A 20,587-nucleotide genomic window follows, 5' to 3' on the forward strand; every position below is an offset into this window, starting at 1 on the left:
ATGGGAAGGAAGTGTCTGCAGTGTTTCTAACACTAAGGACTTAGCATTCTTGAAAGAATTGTAGCTTTCTGTCCCAGATGTAAAGGAATCTTTGAAGTGAGCAGTTAATCCTGGTAGTCTGATATTCTGATGAACATAGCATCCCCAAAGTAGTTTTGTCTTTTTGGGTTTACTGCTGTCTGCTGAGGAACCTATACCAATTCATTCAGGGTCTCAGGGGCAGGCCATCCATGTGGCACCAACCAGATAACTCTCTCACAGCCCTCTTCCACTGAGCCCCACCCTTTAGGACTGTGAGTGCAGCCAACTACTGGCCAGTTTCTGTGAATGTGATAGAAATTCCCAAGTTTTGGGGGCTAAGGAGGTAAGAGACTGAGTAAATGCTAGATTTGGATTTTCTTGATCCTTAGGATGTACAGAGTTCCTAGGTACTTCCCACACCCACCTACCACCCAGTTTAGGACAACTGCCAAACAGAGAGCTTATGTGTCATACTCTATAGAGGTTACCATTTCAAGGTTTTCTTTGCTGCTAGATTTGGATTTTCTTTAACTTTTCTTTTTTCAAGTATAGTAGGAAATAATTAACTTTTTAAAAACTAGTAAAATCCAATTCTTAGAGCAATTTTAGGTTTATAGAGAAATTGAGTAGGATGTACAGAGTTCCTAGGTACTTCCCACACCCACCTACCACCCAGTTTCCCCAATTTTTTTTTCAAGAAGTTTCCCCTATTATTAACATCCTGCTTTAGTGTAGAACACTTGCTGCAACTAATGAAGCAATATTGATACATTATTATTAACTAAGGCCATCATTTACATTAGGATTCACCCTTTATGTTGTTCAGTTTAGGAGTTTTGACAAATGTATAATCAACTTTACTGATCATATGACATTTTATCTGTGTGACATTGTATTCTGGGACTTTGTGGGAGGATGGGAGGAGTGTTAAGTGTAGTGGATCAGGCCCTAGACAATAGCTCTGCTTTGTAATGAATTGTGTGGGTGTCTGAGAGTTGGTTCCATAGGGACATTTTGCTTGAAGAGATGGATTATGGTTTGTAAAGGTCAGATGATCATGGTAAACTTTTTAGGTATCCCACCCCACTGACACACTAAATGCTGATAGTCTCTGGGAGATATGACATACTTATAAGTATCTATGTCCCTCAGGACCACAAAACTTTATTTAACAGAAGAAGAAAACCCCAGAAAAAGTATGTAATAAGAGATACTGCACAGAATGTATTCAGCATTTGATTGACCTTGAGCAAGTTAATCTGAGACTCAGGCTTCTCATTGTAAAGAGGCGTAATGATAGTTAACTCAGCATCAATGAGATAAACTCCATGAAGTACTGAGATAAAGTAGACACTCAGTGAGTGGTAACTATAATATACTATTCAACTCTCAGCATTTCCCTACCTGAGACAGTTCTTGCCTTTAGGTTCCTCTGAAAAATCATCTAGTACAATGGTTTTTAAATTTTATTCCTCAGAAATCTTGAGCTCCTGATTGCATTGTGTGAAGTATAATGGAGAGACAAAATGGGTTGGACTCCAAATTCCCATTTTTTTAACTGATATATTGGGTTGCAATATATTGATAAAGTTTACAAATCACTTTTCTATGAGAAGTTGCTTTTAGACAATGATCCTTTATTATATTTTATAAAGTCTACAACATAGTGGGCCTAGGTTCTTTGCATAGCTTAGACTCTCCTCTTAAACTTCCAAGATACAACTTTAGCATTGAACTACAACTAACAGATCACTGATTCATATATCATATACTTCATACTCTTTGGAATTTTTGCTGAATCCTTTCATGGTATTTAAAAAGCAAATCAAATCAAAGCAGAACACTTACAAATTTCTCCAGATTAGAGTATGTCCTCTTTTAATAAATTATTAGGATTTCTCCCAACGAATCCTCAGATCTTAGGCAATCGAATGCCTAATGTTCCAGATTTCAAATTAATGTTTCCTAAGTTGACTGAGCCCTCTCTCATTCATTTATCCAAAAATATATGTTGAGTGCCTACTGTGGTGCCAGATGCCAGGAATACAATGGAGGAATGTTTTTCCATTTTACATCTGGCATTTTTCCAAGGTCTGTTCTCTTTTTACCAGTTGCGTTCAGCTTAGAACTTTCATTTTAGTCTTTTACTCCAAACAGCATGCCTATCCACTACTGACAAAAATCTCCATAATGTTATAAGTATGTCACATGGCCAGGAGGCATAGCTAATACCTACCAGCATCCTCCAATGTATGACTTAAAATGATTTTCCCAGAGCAAATGAACATGTGGAATTCCATAAAACACAACAAAAAACACAAACTTTTGAAATAAGTCAAACTATTGCCATTAAAGTCAATATTAATTAGAATCAAGTTATAATTTATATAGCAGATAAAATCATTTTCATGATTATTTAAAAATTATTTGAATGTTTAAAACAGTATGTTTAGTGGGCAATATCGTTATTTTATGTAGCTTCCATTCCTTGCTTAACATGAAGTTCTTTCTTAATGTTATTGATCCATTTGATTTTTTTCTTTTCAGCAATGTTCTGACCTTAAAAATTATTTTTATCCCCCAAATAGAAGAAATATGATAGGTTTTTAGTTTGATAATTTGCTGAGATTCCTCATATGTTAATGAAAACTAGCAAAGTAGGCAGAGATAAATAAAAGAGAAGTTGAAGTGTTTAGCCCCATGACCCATGGCTGTTTCTTAAGTTTTTAAATGCAAAGTCACCATTGTTCAGATTAATAAAATTAGCACATTCAATTCTGGTCCTAGAAGAAGCTGAATAAGTAAATTACATGGTACTTTCAATTAACTTCTAATTTAAATACTTTAAAAAGAAAATATGAAGGGAAGTTTTAATAGAGAAATTGTTTTCAGATGTCTGCATTCATCCTGTTTTTTTCTTAATTGGTTGTAGTTGAAACAGATAAAAGTAACATTTCTATAAATCATTTGTTAGAAATTGGTCAAGAAAGAAAATTAAAAATAATATGATGTCTTCTCAATTTTTATTACAAATAAGTGTACAAATATCTGAATACTAAACCACTAAATTAATTTTTAGTTTAGTTTACCAAGAGATAACTTTCTATAATACTTGGAAAGAATCATAATGAATTATCTTATGGAAGTTTTAAAAGAAAACAAAAGCATAACAGTTAACTGACTACATATGGATTATATAACTTATGTTTATTTTTCTAAATTGAGGCTTGATTTTTTTATTAGATTTCTAACCAGTTGATTAATAATTGATCAGAAGAAGAAAATGAACAATAAAATTTGATGGCTTTGGTGGGGAAAGGCAAGTGATTAATTGAAAGGAAGATCTTCTAGGTTAAAGAGTGTAACAGTATTGCACCAGACCACAGTTGTTAACCCTTGTGAGCAAGGAAGGCTTATAAAAGTGCCCAAAATAGGAGCTTTCTAGTGATCTGAGTATACCAGCATCTCATGAAACCCCTCACGAGGTGCTCACCCTCCACTCCAGGGGCTTGGGAATTTCTCTGCCCCTTTTAGAGCATTTACTTAATGTCAATCTTCTGAAACTTGAATCCTTTTTTCCTTTCTATGGATAATTTAAAATATATCATTCTTACCCTTCATTTATAAGGCATGTGGCCAAGATAACTTTATTAGATTTTTAACATTTGAATTATTTTCCATGTGTATATATGAAATAATAATTGTGAAAACTGGACTAACTAGAGCCCAGGAACTTTGAAAAAGCAAATCTATTGTATATATAATTGTAATACAGAAACAAAATCAACAACAACAACTATAGTTGACCTTTGACCATTATGGGGTTTGGAGCACAGATTCCCTGCAAAAATACAGGTATAACTTTCAACTCCCCCCAAAACTTAACTACTAATAGCCTACTGTTGACCAGAAGCTTTACCAATGACATAAACAGTCAATTAGCACATATTTTGTATATGTATCCTACACTGTATTTTTCTGATAAAGTAAGCTAGAGAAAAGAAAATGTTACTAGGAAAAGCTTCCAACTAAGCAGATGCTGGTCTTCTGGGTCCTACCGTAACCCTTTTGTATTTGTTGCCTGGCAACTGTATTTATACTGCAAAGCCCATTCACCTTCTATTAGTAACCCTAGAGGTCACTTTTGGGGTCCTTGGGTCCAAATCCCAAGAAATAATTCCAATGTTCTTTTTTCATTAGGGCTGCTTTAGGTCAGGATTGATTTTAAAATGGGGGTGAAATCACTGAGGAACTCTTTGATCATGATTTATAAGTAGGGCAGTCAAGAGTTCATAATAAATGGTTTTCATCAGCAGCAGTGTCAATTCTATACTTTCTGTATTCTACATTTTAATATTTCCAGTTCACCAAATATACCTGATGATGAATTCATCCTATTTTAGCTAATCTAACTCTATTTCCTTCTTTCATCTCTGCATGGACCTCCTTTTTTTGCCCTGCAGTAATTTGAAATGGGAAGGTTTAAGACATTTCGACTACTGGTAATAATGAATATACCTTATATTTGTATAGACTTCCATACAATTAAAAGTGATTGCATATTCATTACCTCATTTGACCTCATTTAAAGTGAATAATGGGCACTCTGTGTCTTTGGAAGACCAATTTCTGAGCTCTTTTACAGCAAATTCGTGAGAGTCAGCCATTTCTACAACACCCTCATACAAGATAAGAAACTTTATAGGGCTGGAAATTGCTTTATAATCTATATTGTCCTTCTTTTAAAACTTCAATCCTTATTTCTTTTACAATGAATTTATGTCAATAAAGCATTATTTTAATGTTTTAATGTTTCAGGACCAAATATTGTGGGTATGCATATGGACATAATTTTCTAATTTCCTGGATCATTTTTTGAAAGTCGGAAATATTTTAAAAGCAACATGTTTTATTTTTTAAACTGGTCTCACTTGAAAGGATTTTATAAGATCATGAACCATTTCACTTTTGTAATTAAAAAATGTCTTTGAATTTCAGAAGAACTAAACAGTAGTAAAATTATTAGTCATCTGGCTTATTTTTGACATTCATTTAATTTAAGGCAATCTAAATCTATTTCCACTAATTGCATTTGCACTTTCCCAAGTAGGAGTTTGGAGAAAATGCTCTTAGGTTTAGTTTATAAATCTGTCAATAATAATTGACTTTATGTAATAGAAATCAGTTCTTTAGTATGTGAATTTGCCCATTATCCACTTCCTATATTCAGATACTTACTTAGTTTGCTTGTCTCAAGTACCAGCTAGTAGTCTTTAAGGTTATGAATAGTAAAAAGAGAGAAAGCCAGAGTTGGAGGAAAAAGTCTCCTTAAACTGATTTTTTGAGGTCTAGGTGATCTAAGACTTTCAAATTGAAGATAATTGGGATGTTGAAATATTATCTTATGAGGCTACATGAGCTTTCTTTTTCATTTTTCCTTCCCCAGCTACCACCCTATACTTGCAAATGACTATATCCTAGTTAGTTGTGAAATACTGAACTTACCATATTGGACTTCTTTTTCAATAATTTTATGCTTATGTAACTCTAAAACACTGATAATAACCTCTCTACAGGTTAATGTCTCATTTCATTTTCCCAAGAAAAATCATATACTTCATATAGAGCCATCATTTGTAGTTATTTTTAAAAAACCTGAGTTATGGCCAAAATTGATTATCAATTATTTTCAAGGCCTAATATTCTCCTTTTTTGTTTTTCCCTGATTGCTCACTTATTTATTAGGCCCAGGCACTCAATATGTTTGTCATATTTTAATTTTAATTGTCTTCTGAGGCTACCTGGTCTGGACCGGACAGTCTTAGGAGATCTACAGCTGTTCTAGATTTTCATCCATAAAATTCATTCCCAAAATTTGATGTTAAAAATTCCTTAGGCAGTTCTGTTGATTCTGTGTCATCAGAGAGCCCTCTAACTAACTCCCAAAGACTTAACAACCTTGACTCACTTCTGAATCCTGTGACTATTTTGCCAGGGAAGAGCCCTTGGGGCAGTTCTTTTTTTTTTTTTTTGCATTTTTTTTCTTTTTTTTTTTTTAATTTATTTTTTATTGGTGTTCAATTTACTAACATACAGAATAACACCCAGTGCCCGTCACCCATTCACTCCCACCCCCCGCCCTCCTCCCCTTCTACCACCCCTAGTTCGTTTCCCAGAGTTAGCAGTCTTTACGTTCTGTCTCCCTTTCTGATATTTCCCACACATTTCTTCTCCCTTCCCTTATATTCCCTTTCACTATTATTTATATTCCCCTTGGGGCAGTTCTATATGGAAATGCCTTCTGAAGGCTTTATCTAATCCTAATCCAGACCCTAATCAGGATGGCAGTCAAGGGTTTCCCTGAATCAATTATATATACCCTTTGGCCATCGTATTGCCTCCCATATGATTTGTTCTTTCCATCTGCTCAATTAAAAAAACAAGAAGAAAATTAAAAAATACATACTAGTCTGAGAATTTTTATCTAAGACCTTTCTTTGTTAGATTATGGCTAAACTTCAAACTTCAAACTGTATTCTACTTTCATTTTACCTATTTGGTATACCAAACAAAGGAACAATTAAAAATATGAAGCTTTCCTTAATCAGATCTCCATAAATTTCCCACACTTATCACATTAAAAGATGCATTTAAATAAAATATTACTATTATCTTTGATAATTATCAACATTTATTGTTTATTTTAAAACTTCAACCAATTGTATGTTATTAATAACTGTAAAAACCTAGAAGAAATTTTACATTTAGATTCATATCACCATAAGAAAATTTTTAAAAATTAAGAATCTATATGTATATACTTATTTTGTTGCAGAAATATGAATAGGTGGTCAGTAAAATGCTTTTTATTAATGTCTTTTTAAATTAGGATATTGGGATAGGTAGGTGGAATAGATTTCAAGAAGAAAAAAATACTATGATATTTCCAACTGTTGGATGTTTTTTATATTTTATTATGAAAATTTCTAAATACATAAAAGATTATAGGGAAGAGTAACAAGGAACCCTTCTGTACCCATTACCTAGCTTCCATAGTTATCAACTCATGCCAATCTTGTTTCATCTGTACTCCCACCCACATCTCCCCTACCTATATTATTTTGAAGCAAATTCTAATTGTTGTGTCAATCTGTCAGTAAATATTTTAGCATTTATCTCTAAACAAGAAGGACTTTAAAAAAAATAACCACAAATCAGTATTACACCTAAAATTACCAGTAAGTTGTAGCATCATAAAATATCCAGTCAGTGCTTATATTTCCAAAGATCCAAATAAGTCCATACATCAGAAATGGTTATCTGACTCTTAAGTCTCTGCATGTATGGGTTCTGTCTTTCCCTTTCTCTCAATTTTTTTTTTCCAAATTTTTTGTTGAAGAAATTGAGTTGTGTGTTCTGTAGAGTTTCATACAAACTGGGCTTGGATGATTGCTTTTAACATAATTTCTTTGTTCTTTGTATTTTCTGTGAATTGATAGTTGAATCTAGAGATATAAATAGGCTATAATAGTACTATATTTTTTGGCAAGATTACCTCATAGATGACATTGTCTTCTTCTGTTAAGCACCTAATATCTGTGTATCTCTCTCTCTCTCTTTTTTTTTTTTTTTGTGATGTTAGCAACAGGAGCTATCAAATACATAGATCTATTATTTCATTAGGAGTTGAAATGGGAATGTACAGAATTAGTATATTGTAGTCATTCTCTTTTTATTAACTTTCTCGCATCTACTATTTGGTTATGTCTTGGTACAATTCACATAGGAAAGGCAAGATTAATGCTTGGTGCTTTCTTTTTATTTACCACTTTCCAAAATAATGATTTGCCCACCATCATTCTCCAATGGTGAACTATTTGTTAATGTTTTTAGGTCACTAAGAACTCATGAATTTAAACATACTTGATATGCTTTCATCTCTTGCTATTAACATGATTTTTTTCCTCTCCATTCTTTGTCTTTGGTCAGTGCGAGCTTCTTCGGGTTGGCTTCTGATTCATTTGACATGACCTTAGTAAGTTTTGATAGCTTCCTTGCTTTCTCAGGTGTGACAAGACCCTTCTGCCTCATCATAAACATTTTCTGCTCTAGACTTGAAATCAGCCATTTCCCCAAGGAGTTCTCTTTTCATTTACTCCAAATGGAACTTGGAAGTTACAGTTTGAATTCTCACTGCTACTAAGCAAAGTCATTGTGTCTAAACCTTTTCATTGGCTAGATGAAAGAAATACAGATGTGTGTGCGAATGTATTTTTAAGACAAAATAATTGTGAGTTCATATTCATGATTTCAACTTAAATTCAGTACTACAACATTTGTACTTCCCTGTTTTGATTTTATATCTGTGTTCTCCTTTCTCACAGCAAGAACTCTCAAAACAAACAAACAAACAAAAACCTGGGAATGACAAAATGTCATAAAACTACTCATTTGTTTTGTTCTAAAATAGAGACCATAAGAGTTTCAGATGAATACCAGTACTAGCACTACTAATATAAGCATTGGAAATGGTTAGTATTCATTTATAAAAATGAATATATAAATTTGCTTGTATTTTTATAAATTACTGCAAGTAGTTCCTCTCTGTACAGTTACATTACCAACTGGATAAATATTTAGTTTCATTTAGTTCATTTTATTTCTTCATTTGAGTGAATTTCTTTTTAAAACTTTAATATTCTATAATTCTGTGGTTCTAAACTTGAATATGTAGTGTAAGAGTCTTAGCTTCTATCCTTATTCCTTCTACTCTAATTGTTTCCTTCTTCAATAGCTAATCATTTAAAACAAATTATAGACTATACTTCTGTTAGCTTAAAATTGTATATGTATATATAATATACATGCAAACATATGCAATATATCTCATACATTAAATATATACAATATGCAAATTGTCCTTTATTTTTCTTTTTTAAATTTTATTTTATTTTATTATTTTTTTTAAATTAAATATTTTATTTATTTATTCATGAGAGACACAGAGAAAAAGAGAGGCAGAGACACAGGCAGAGGGAGAAACAGGCTCCATTCAGGGAGCCCGATGTGGGACTCCATCCCAGGACTCCAGGATCATGCCTCAGGCCGAAGGCAGCTGCTAAACTGCTGAGCCACCCAGGGATCCCCTATTTTTCTTTTTTAAATTATTTTTTAAAATATTTTTTTAAGTAGGCTCCATGCCCGGGGTAGAGCCCAACACAGAGCTTGAACTCATGACTCTGAGATCAAGACCTGAGCTAAGATTAAGAGTCAGATGCTCATCTGACAGTCACCCAGGCATCCCATGTATTGCCCTTTCTTAACCCACAGCACCTAAGCACTCCTTTTTCCTTATTGCTTTTTTCTCTTAACAATATATCCTGGGATCAACCTCATAGTGGCACATAGAGACATTCTTTATTTATTATTTCTCCGTTGCATGGATGTAGCATAATTTATTCAGCCAATCCCTTTACACGTTTGAGTGTTTTCAGCCTTCACCTTTTACAAATAATGCTGTGATGCAATGTGCATCTATTTTAGGTTGTTTGTTTGTTTGTTTTTTAACGACAAAACCCAGGACAAAACATAACGACAAAACATCTGTCCTTTTGCTTTCTTGCCTGAGTATCTTTGGGATAAGTTGAATAAATGCATTTTTTGGATTCAAGAACAAACATATTGATAGCTTTGCCAGGTACTGTCAACTTCCTTTTCATAATGGTCACATTGTGTTTTCATTCCCACCAGCAGTGTATGCAATGGCTCTTTCCTCTTGCCAACAGAGAATGCTGCTGAATTTTTGGAGTTGTACTAATTTAATAGGTGAGAAATGGTATCTTAGTATACTTAAAAAAAAAAGATTTTATTTATTTATTCATGAGAGACACAGAGAGAGGCAGAGACATAGGCAGAGGGAGGAGAAGCAAGCTCCATACAAGAAGCCCGATGTGGGACTTGATCTGGAACCCTGGGATCACACCCTGAGCCGAAGGCAGACGCTCAACCACTGAGCTACCCAGGCGTCCCTCTTAGTATACTTTTAATGTGCATTTATCTTATTATGAACAAGGCTGATCATCTCATATGGTTAAAAGCATCATGAGCCACTTTTTCTGTGAATCATGTGTTCATTTCTGTAGCCCTTTTTTTTAGAGTTCTTGGGTTTTTCTCCACTTTTAGAAGCTCTTTATTCAAATATTAACCCATTGAAAGTGACATATCACAATTTTTTTTTCCAATTTGTCATTTGACCTTATGTTTTACTTCATTTTTTTAAAGTGGGTGATGTTGGAAACCAAATGGTTGTGGAATTTCAATTCCCTTGAACATATGGAAAAAAATGGTATCATAGTTTTATTATAAAATAAAATATTTACAATATACCCAGACGATGTTTAAATATATATATATTATTTAAATATATATTGAAAAAAAATGGATATCAACTTTGAAAAGCATAAGTTTCCAAAGTTATTTTAGGAGGTCCCTGAGGAACAGTATTATAAGGTGTTAGGTCCTCATCAGTAATTTCGGTAGTTTGGCATCTATAAAACAGCCTGTGCAGGAAAGATAATCTGACTTTATAGTCTGATAGGTTGAAGTCCAAACTCTGCTAGTTGGGACAGGTTATGAAATCTATTTGATCCTCAATTTCATCATATGTAATATATGGAGACAATAATATACCTTCCACATGGGGTCCTTATGAAGATTAAGTGATAATGTCAATATGTCTAAAATAAAGTAAACCATAAATATTTTCACAATGCTTAGGTTGTTAATGAAATGCAGGCATAATTTGCCTTAGCAAGCCATCAGTTGCCTAGGATCAGATTATTTCCTCTGATTTTCCTGCTTTCTTTCTGATAGCAAACCACCTGCCTCCCCCACCAAAAAGTTATTTCATGCTGGTTTGATGATATTTGTCATGCCAGTCATTTATTTAGTAATATACCTCTACGGATATTAAGTATATCAGGCACTATGCTAGGTATAGAGATTCAAAGATGAGACATAATCCCCACCCTTAAGTTACTATTTGTGAAATAAGAGATGCAAGTAAAAACGCAGTCTGTGCTATGCTAATTTTGCTATGACAGAGGTATATATGCATTGGTGCTGGAGCACAGAGCTCTTAATTCAACTTAAGATAGTCAAAGAATGTTTCTCAATCAGATTATAACAAGGTAAAATACAAAGAGCAAATAGAAGTTAGCTAGATGATGAGGATATTCTAGAAAGAGGAAACAGGATGGGCAAATATTCAAGAGTGAAAGAGCCTGGAAGCTGGTGTTCCATTGATGTGGCATGTAAGTGATGGGAGACGGGCCTAGAGATGAAGATGGGAGCCAGACATGGAGGGAGGAGCTGGCACTGCCAAAGAACTGGAATTTGTACTGAAGTGTTGTTAGCAATGAAGTGTTATCATTAGCCTTGTGTTTGTCCAGAGATCACTTTGGCTGCATCATTAGGAGTTCAGGAAAGAAAACCATACACATGGCTTTCATGGTCATTCATTCATTCATTCATTCGATTGTTCAGCTATTACTTACTGAGGTCCTACGCATTTAGGCCTATGCTAGTCACTGCAATAACAATACAAACCTGAACTAAGGCACTGACAATATGAATCAAGAATGTTTTGATCAGTAGAGGACAGGGAGGGATTGAGTGAGGGAGGAGGTATAGAAAAAAGTCTGGCTTATGTGTCTAGATTGATTACTTTTGAGGAGAAATTTACCTGGTCCACTTTTTAAAACTTTTTCATTAAGTGTCACATGCACTTTAATAAAAATATACATTGAGTGTGTCCACCTTGACACTTACATGCTTTTGTACACCTTGATATAATTCAGTATACCCATATAATCAGCATCTAGATTGTGAAATAGAATATCACCAGTCCTCCTTTATATTTCTTCTAGTTACCAACATTTCCCAATTTCTAATAACATTAGTTTTTTGTTATTTTTTGTGTTTTTGTTCTTTAAACCAATACAGTATGTACTCCTTTGTGTCGACTTCTTTCACTCAACATTATTTTTATGAGGCTGACCTAAATTGTGTGAAGTGTAGCTCATTCATCCTGTTTGCTATATAGTATCCCATTGTGTGAATATACAATGACTTATTTATCCCTTTGATTGTAGGTGGGTATCTGTAATTTCTAACGGGTGGCTCTTACAAGAGCTTTGGTGCACATTTGGGTGCATTTCTGGGTCCATCTAAGAATGGAATTGTAGGAATGGACGTATAGATGTTTAGTTTTGATAGATCCTGCCAAAACGTTTCTGCTTGTGGTTGTACTAGTTGTACTTGTACCTTTCACCAGAATACGTTTGCTGTTGTCAGTCTTTTTAGTCATTCTGGGTAAAGGTATCAAACTGTGATTTTAATTTCATTTCCTTGCTGACCAACATTAATTTTGTATGTGTGTTGGTCATTTGTATATATATCCTCCTTTGTGTCTCTTCAATGATTTTGTTCATTTTTTAAAAAGATTTTATTTATTTATTCATGAGAGACACACACAGAGAGAGAGGCAGAGATATAGACAGAGAGAGAAGCAGGCTCTATGCAGGGAGCCCAATGTGGGACTCGATCCCAGGATTCCAGGATCATGCCCTGGGCCAAAGGTTGATGCTTAACCGCTGAGCCACCCAGGTGTCCCATTGTTCATTTTTTTAAATTGTGAATAATTTTCACATATATATTAATAAAATGTACGTCTGTATCTTCTCTCACTCTATGATTTTTCATTCTTGATGTCTTTTGATAGCAGAAGTTTAAAATTTTAATATAGTCCAATTTATCAATTTTTTATTCTTTTACACTGAATGTCCTTTGTGCTGTTTAAGAAAACTTTGATTTCTTCAAGACCATGAATGTATTCTACATTTTCCTCTAAAGTTTTTATTATTTTACTTTTCACATTTATATCTGAATCCATTGGAAATAGTTCTCTGTGTGTCTATTTTTTTTCAATTTCTAAAAATATTTTGTACCCCTTCACACTGGAGTCTGTTTATTTATTTATATCAGCTGAAGGTAGGGCTCATACCTGAGTGGGATAATGTGATTAAAGAGAGAAGAGAAAATGTTACCTGTCACTACAAGAAGAACGTGACAGGTTTAAGGCTCTTTTGTATTCCATCGCTCCAATGAATGCTGCTCCAACAGCCCCATCCAAAGTGTTTTCTTTCTTGAAATTTGACAGCAGTTATTGTCTATACCAGAGCTTCCCAATGTTTTCACATTGAAGCACTTAGGGAAAAGAGAAGTTTTTTTCTCCAGCATTTTGGAGTATATTAATGAGACTTCTCATAGCTAAAAGTAATGAATTGGGGCTTTTGCTACCCCAAAACCATGAGGTGGTTGCAGGGGCCACGGAGTTCCAGATTTAATACATCTGTAACCCATTCATGGCACACTTGTTAGAAGGCTCTGCTTTATACCTTTAATTTCAAGTTTATTTACCTTTTATGTAATAAACTGTCATATAATGAATTGTTTAGTGCTTCTTAAATTTTAGCATTCTTTGTAACCACCTGAAGGGCTTATTTAAAATATAGATTCTTGAGCTCCATCCTCAGAGATTTTGATTCAGAAGGTAAAGACATGGAGGTTTCGCTAAGGATATCTCTTTCCAGCAAGTTCCCAATGATGTGATGCTACTGGTTCATGGACCACAATTTGTAGGCAGTGCCTACACCTTGTAACTCTCAGCACAGTGCCTTTGTGCATCATTGGCTTTCGATATTCTTTGATTGTTGGCTATGTGAACAAGTCAGTGAAGGATGAAAAAATAGCTCTTTTATTTATCCTTAAGGATTTAATGTAAATATCCACTCTTCTGTGAAACTGCCTCTTACCCTTCCAGGCAGATTTAACCTCCTTTTTCTCCATTTATTATTGCTGAAACTTACACATATATCTATTGGTATGCTTATTAGCACATTCTATTGTAATTATAAGTATGTCTAAAAATATGTATTGTAGAGTCAGACCAATATGGCTTCACATGTGAACTCTGACACTAGCTCTGTAAAATTGAGCACATTAATTAATAGTTCTGGTATTAGTTCCTTGTTTTTAAAATGTGGATGACATTGCCTATTCTTTGTATTACATAAGGATCCATTGTAGGGCCTTAATCAGTTATAGTGTTCTTTACATTCAGGACACCAGCACATCTCCCTGAGGCAGGATGCTATTCTGTACCTAGCACATGGCACACATCTAATAAATGATGAATCAACAAGCCATCCTGCAAGTCCAAGGACACCTATGAATCTTATGTATCTTTGTCCTAATTTTTAAAAAAAATCCTATAGTTTCATTTTAGTGTATTTTTATGGAGAAATCACCCATGGATAGAGTCCCTGAGGTCAAGCCAGATCCTTTCAAAGAATTTTTGAGTTGAGTTTTGAGTTGGGTTTTGAGTTGTCTGGCCCCTCCAGATACTTTGAGCAACAAAGCAGCACAAGTTACATAGCAGCATTAGTATATGTCAGTAGTTCTCAACTGGGTCATTTTGCTCCCTGCCCTCCACCCCTCTACAGGACGACTGATAATATTTGAAGACATTTTGGGTTGTTAAAAGTTGGAGTGGAATGGTGGGGAGGAGATACTATTGGCATCTAGTTGGTAAAGACCGTGGTGCTGCTAAACATGTGTAGGACAGCTCCATACACCACCACCACTAAATGAGAATGAATTTTCCAGCCCTAAATGTCAATAGTGTCAAGATTGAGAAATTCTGGCATATGTTTTTCTTTTTTGAATTTTGGAAAAATAATTACAAACTGATGACAAGCTCTAAATAAAAAAGACATGTTATGAAAAGTAAATTTAAAAAGCTGGCTAAAGGGGATCCCTGGGTGGCTCAGCTGTTTAGCGCCTGCCTTCAGCCCAGGGCGTGATCCTGGAGTCCCGGGATCAAGTCCCACATTGGGCTCTCTGCATGGAGCCTGCTTCTCCCTCTGCCTGTGTCTCTGCTTCTTTCTCTCTCTGTCTCCCATGAATAAATAAATAAAATCTTAAAAAAAAAAAAGCTAGCTAAATCCACACTCTTGGGGAGATTACATATAGAAAAGAAAGGCACCATCTGTTTTATAATATGATGAAAAACAAGGTGAGTATACTATGTAACTTCATTTGCCATGATTTTATTTTCGGAATGAGTTCATATACATAAGTATTGCATCTTCCTCTAAATAATTTGCTTTATATAAAGAATTTATAATGAAAGAATTTTTTTCTGTATAATTAGCTTCATTTCCTATTTCAGCTATCTAGAGAATAGTAGATTTTCTACTAGTAAAGACTCTACAAGTGTCTCTAATGCTGCTTATTTATACTGCAAAGATTTGTGTTCATTTTGAAAGGATCCTTCAATATTCCTCAGGAAGGTCACTTTGTTTTGCTTTAAAAAAATGAACATATGTTTGTCTGCCTTGCAGATAGGCATAAAATCAGTTGGTCACATGGCTTTTTTCCCCAAGGAGCCAAAAAAAGAAGGGAGCCTAATGCAACTGAATGGTGAATGTATCCACTCTGGTAATCAATTACTTCTGAAACACAGCCATGCACATGGTATATTTTAGAATGGAAGGAGCCCTCTGAGGGAATATTAAGTATTCCTTTCCATTCTGAATTAGAACTTGCTTTGCAAATCCAGCAAATAAAAACGAATTGAGAGTATTTAAATTGATCTGTGTGCTTGGAAGCTAAGGATGAAATATTGTGACTCAGCCATCTCTGTAACGCATTCACAGGAATTGGGTGCTGCTGCTCTGCACGGCCAGTTTCTATTTTTGCATCATGCAGAAAGATCTTTGTAGCATATCTCTACAAGCAGATCTCTTCCTCTTTCTGTATGACTAGATGGTGAGGACAATTTCATATTCTTTGTCTTTTCCTGTAAAAAATTTAAAAAGCACTTGGCTAAAAATCATATGCATAATTTAAGATTAAGTGACTTTTTAAAAACAGAATAGCTAGTGTCTTATGAACATAATCTCCCCTCATTCCCACCTTTCTTGGAAAGGATTCTTTGGGATTTTTGTGGTCAGGTGACTAGAGTCTTACTTCTGTCTCTATCATTAGCTCATTATATAAGATTAGGCTAATCTTAAACCACCTGTCTGAATTTCCTCTTACATAAAGTGGAATAATAATGCATGCTTTTGCTATCTTACAGATCGTCGTGTGCAACTAATACCTTTATTATTTTCCTATCCCCTCTGCTCTGATGTTACCTCTTTGTCCATGTCTCCATTCATGTACCCAGTGTCTTTGGAAGTACCTGGTAAACATTGTTCCTTAAATATTTGTTGAATGAAACATAAATTATTTCAGTTTTATAATTCCTATCAATAACCATGGTGAGGGGAGTTCTATGTGAACTATACTTTCAGTTATTCAATAAGCCAAAATATTGAAATATCTCTCAAAAAGGTCCAAATACAGTGAAACTATGACACCTCAGCTTTGATCCTTAAAATTATTGTTCATTTATTATTGGTGAGGAGGGTCATGTAGTATTGACTAAATAGTGGACCTTGGAATCAGGCAGTCCTGGGTTTAATACTAGTTCTGAAACTTACTTGTGACAGTGCACAAGTTTCTTGAACTATATAAACTCCAGTTTTGTTTTCTGTAAGAGAGGAATAATAATAATGTATTCCTTGTACTATTCTGAGGATTAAATGAGGGTAATTTATATAAAGTGCTTATCACAATGCCTGACATAGATTAGGATATGCTAGGCTGTGGTAACAAATAGATGCCCCAAGTAAATAATGACTCAACATATTAGTTTGAGGCATATATTTTTGGTTAGCAGGTGGTTCATCTGTAAGATTAGAAAGGGAAGAGTAGAGAAGGCCTTGGCCAGGAAACTACCATATCACTTCTGCTCTTACTCTGTTGGTAAGAATTACTCATATAATTCTTATATGAGTAAGAATATAAGAGAGGAAGGAACTAAGTATTACAAGGAAAGTCAATGGATTAATTGAATCGAAGTAGCAATAAGAGATCAAAGCTAAAGACAAAAATGTTTCAAATGCATATAGAGATATTAGTGTCTTTAGTATAAATTAGGCATGAAAGAAGCTAAGTAAAATAGAGAAAATTCTGAATTGGGATTTAGAATATTGAACTAGATGTCCAGAAGCATATCTACTTGAGAGAGTCTTTCAAGAATTTGGAGATGGAGGATTACAGCTGGAGTGGAGAGTTCAGGTAAGTGATAATAGCTTCTTTGGAAGTCATTCACATAGAACCAATGGTTATATCCTTGTGACTGAATACAGTTGCTAAAAAAAATATTGCACCATTTTAACTTCCTTTATTTCTAGCACCCTTGCCACTAGCTTTGCATAAGAGCAAAAAGTCAATGACTCATTAGAATTCTCCAAAAAATGACTAGAGTATAAAGACCTTAGTGACCAGCAGTTCAAAAACACCCTTAGATCAGTCCCAGGGATTAAGAAGACAAAAACATTCAGACATAGTATCAAAAATATTTACCATCTATAAAATAGAGATAATAAAAGCAACTACCTCATTACTGTTGTGAAGATTAAAATAAATGGTACCGGTGAGTCGGATGGCTCAGTCAGTTAAGTGGCCAACTCTTGGTTTTGGCTCAGGTAATGATCTCAGAGTTGTGGGATCAAGCCCAGTGTTGGACTCTATGCTCAGTGAGGAGTCTGCTTAGGTTTCTCTCTCCTTCTGCTCCTCCCTACCCCATACACATGCGTGCTTTCTCTCTCTCTGAAATAAATAAATAAAATATTTAAAAAAATGAAATAGATGGGTACAAGTAAAGTGTCTAAGTACTTGGATATGGTAAGTTCTCCTGTCCTACTTGTCTACCTGAAAATGGCTTTATTATTACTATACCCTTAGCCTGAATACACAACCCCAAAACATCCAATCTGTGTCATATTTAATCAGTACCCTCATTTTGCCATGAGAAGAGAGTCCTTGTACTGCACTTGTATCACTCAACTTCAACATCAAGTTCTGATATGGGTCCTTCCAGTTTTCTACAGAAGAGCAAACTTTCAGGAGATTTCTCTTCTGTTTAGTGTGCTCATGGAAAATGAAAAGATCTGCTACCCCAGCCATACATTAGTTTTATCCTTAGGAAAATTTTTACTTTTGTTCTTGCTTTTATGTACATCAGGGGTCAGGAAGAAATGCCAAGTATGTGTTTCTCTTTTGGATTGTCTTAAATTTGTATTTAGGACTTTAAAATACTTTTGAGTTCACAGAAGCCTTTTGGTTCCTAGAGTACTTTACATTTATGCCAAGTTCCCAAACCCAAATCTGTACCAGAGCCTAAAGAACCTTCTCCGAAGAAAAATTCCAAAAAAGAAAAGGAGAAGGAGAAGACCCAACCAAGATCTCAGTCACGTTCCAAATCAAGATCCTGGACACGGTCGCTCTCCTTCTCATACTCAACCTAGACGGCTTCATAGATCCGGATCAAGATCATTCTCACCTAGAAGGAGGCCAAGTCTGAGAAGGCTGCCATCTCCTCTCAGAAGAACCCCACCAAGACGAATGCCACCTCCACCCAGGCATAGAAGGAGTAGATCTCCAGTGAGACGAAGACATTGTTCATCAGCATCCTTGTCAGGAAGTAGCTCATCATCCTCTTCATCTCATTCCTGGTCACCGCCAAAGAAGCCTCCTAAGAGGACATCCAGTCCCCCTCGAAAAACTCGTAGGTTATCTCTTTCAGTAAGTCCTCCGAGGAGAAGGCAAAGGCCATCACCTCCAGCAACTCACCGCCAAAACCTCATCATTCCCCAACACCTCAGCAGTCAAATCGTACAAGAAAAAGTCGTGTTTCTGTCTCTCCAGGGAGAACTTCAGGTAAAGTGACAAAACATAAAGGTACTGAGAAAAAAGAGTCCCCTTCACCAGAACCTAAGCCTAGAAAAGTAGAGTGATCTGAACCGGAAGAAGTTACAGGTGGCAAAATGGCTGCAGCAGATTCTGTGCAGCAGAGACGTCAATACAGACGACAGAACCAGCAGTCTTCATCTGATTCTGGCTCCTCTTCTTCCTCAGAAGATGAGCGACCCAAGAGGTCCCATGTGAAGAGTGGTGAAGTAGGCAGGCGGCGGAGACATTCCCCTCCCCGGAGTGCCTCTCCATCACCTCGAAAGCCCAGAAAGAGACTTCACCTCGTGGTAGACGGAGGAGGAGTCCTTCCCCACCACCCACCAGAAGGCGACGTTCCCCTTCTCCTGCCCCCCTCCTCGCAGGTGCAGGTCTCCCACGCCACCACCACAACGAAGAACTCCTTCTCCTCTCCCCCACCGGCACTCACCATCCCCAAGAAGATACTCTCCTCCGATACAGAGGAAATACTCTCCTTCTCCACCTCCAAAGAGAAGAACGGCTTCTCCCTCTCCCCACTCCTAAATGAAGGGCATCATCATCTCCACCACCAAAGCGTCGGGTCTCCCATTCTCCACCTCCCAAACAAAGAAGCTCCCCAGTCACCAAGAGAGTTCACCTTCATTATCATCAAAGCATAGGAAAAGATCTTCCCCGAGCCGGTCTACCCGGGAGCCCCAGTCACCACAACCAAACATAAGGCCTTCACCCTCACCACAGCCTCGAGCTCCTCAGACCTCCTCAAGTCCTCCACCTGTTTGAAGAGGGGCATCATCATCACCCCAAAGAAGGCAGTCCCTTTCTCCAAGTACTAAGCCAATTAGGAGAGTCTCCAGGACTCCAGAACCCAAAAAGACAAAACGCTGCCTCACCAAGCCCTCAGTTTGTAAGGAGGGTTTCATCCCCTCTACCTATCTCAGGATCTCCTGAGCCAGCAGCTAAAAAGCCCCCAGCACTTCAATCCCCTGTCCAGTCTCAGTCCCCCTCTACCAATTGGTCACTAGCGGTACTGTTCAAAAAGGCTAAAAGCCCAACACCAACCCCATTTCCAGCAAGGAACTCAGACCCAGAAGGAGGTGGAAAGAAAAAGAAAACGAAGGACAAGAAACACAAAAAGGATAAGAAGCACAAGAAGTACAAAAAACACAAGAAGGAAAAGGCTGTGGCGGCAGCTGCTGTAGCAGCCATCACTCCCATGGCTCCTGTGGCCTCCACGACCACATCAGCACAGGAGGAACCAGAGGCAGAGCCTGAGCCTAAGAAGAAGATGGAGAGTGAGCCCGAAGACAACCTCAAAGACTTAGAGAAGCACCTGTGTGAAAAGGCGCTGAGGTCGATGTGGAAGGCTCAACTGTCCCCACGGTCTTAGGTGGGAATGTGTGTCACGATGTACACTTTATTTGGTTTGTATGCAATTCAATTTCAAAATTGCTAAAATGTGTTTGAGCTTCAGACTATAACATTTGTTGTAATAATTGCTAGGTTGAAGTTCACCATGTTAAAAAAAAAAAAAAGGCACTCGTGGATTTGCATTGCAAAAGGTGTCCGCAGTGTATTAGTGACATTCTTTCATTGACAGCTGACATAAATTCATTTAGAGTGAAATATTTTAAGCCAAAAAAAAAAAATCCCCTTTTAAAAA

General features: G+C 36.1%; 1 protein-coding gene across 13 annotated transcripts in view; it reads left to right on the forward strand.

The window, feature by feature from the left end:
- The window catches only part of STARD13 (StAR related lipid transfer domain containing 13), a 513,518-nt gene that overhangs the window by 162,301 nt on the left and 330,630 nt on the right, over window positions 1-20,587 (forward strand). The window contains exon 4 of one of the 13 annotated variants that reach the window (XM_072795471.1): window positions 16,226-16,333. The exons of the other annotated variants lie outside the window; for them this stretch is intronic. Coding sequence (XP_072651572.1) covers window positions 16,277-16,333 — 57 coding nt within the window. The 5' untranslated portion in view covers window positions 16,226-16,276. The remainder of the gene's footprint in view (window positions 1-16,225; window positions 16,334-20,587) is intronic. 13 annotated transcript variants of the gene reach the window in all.

This window comes from Canis lupus, chromosome 24 (genome assembly GCF_048164855.1).
Source record: "Canis lupus baileyi chromosome 24, mCanLup2.hap1, whole genome shotgun sequence".
Taxonomy (NCBI): Eukaryota; Metazoa; Chordata; class Mammalia; order Carnivora; family Canidae; genus Canis; species Canis lupus.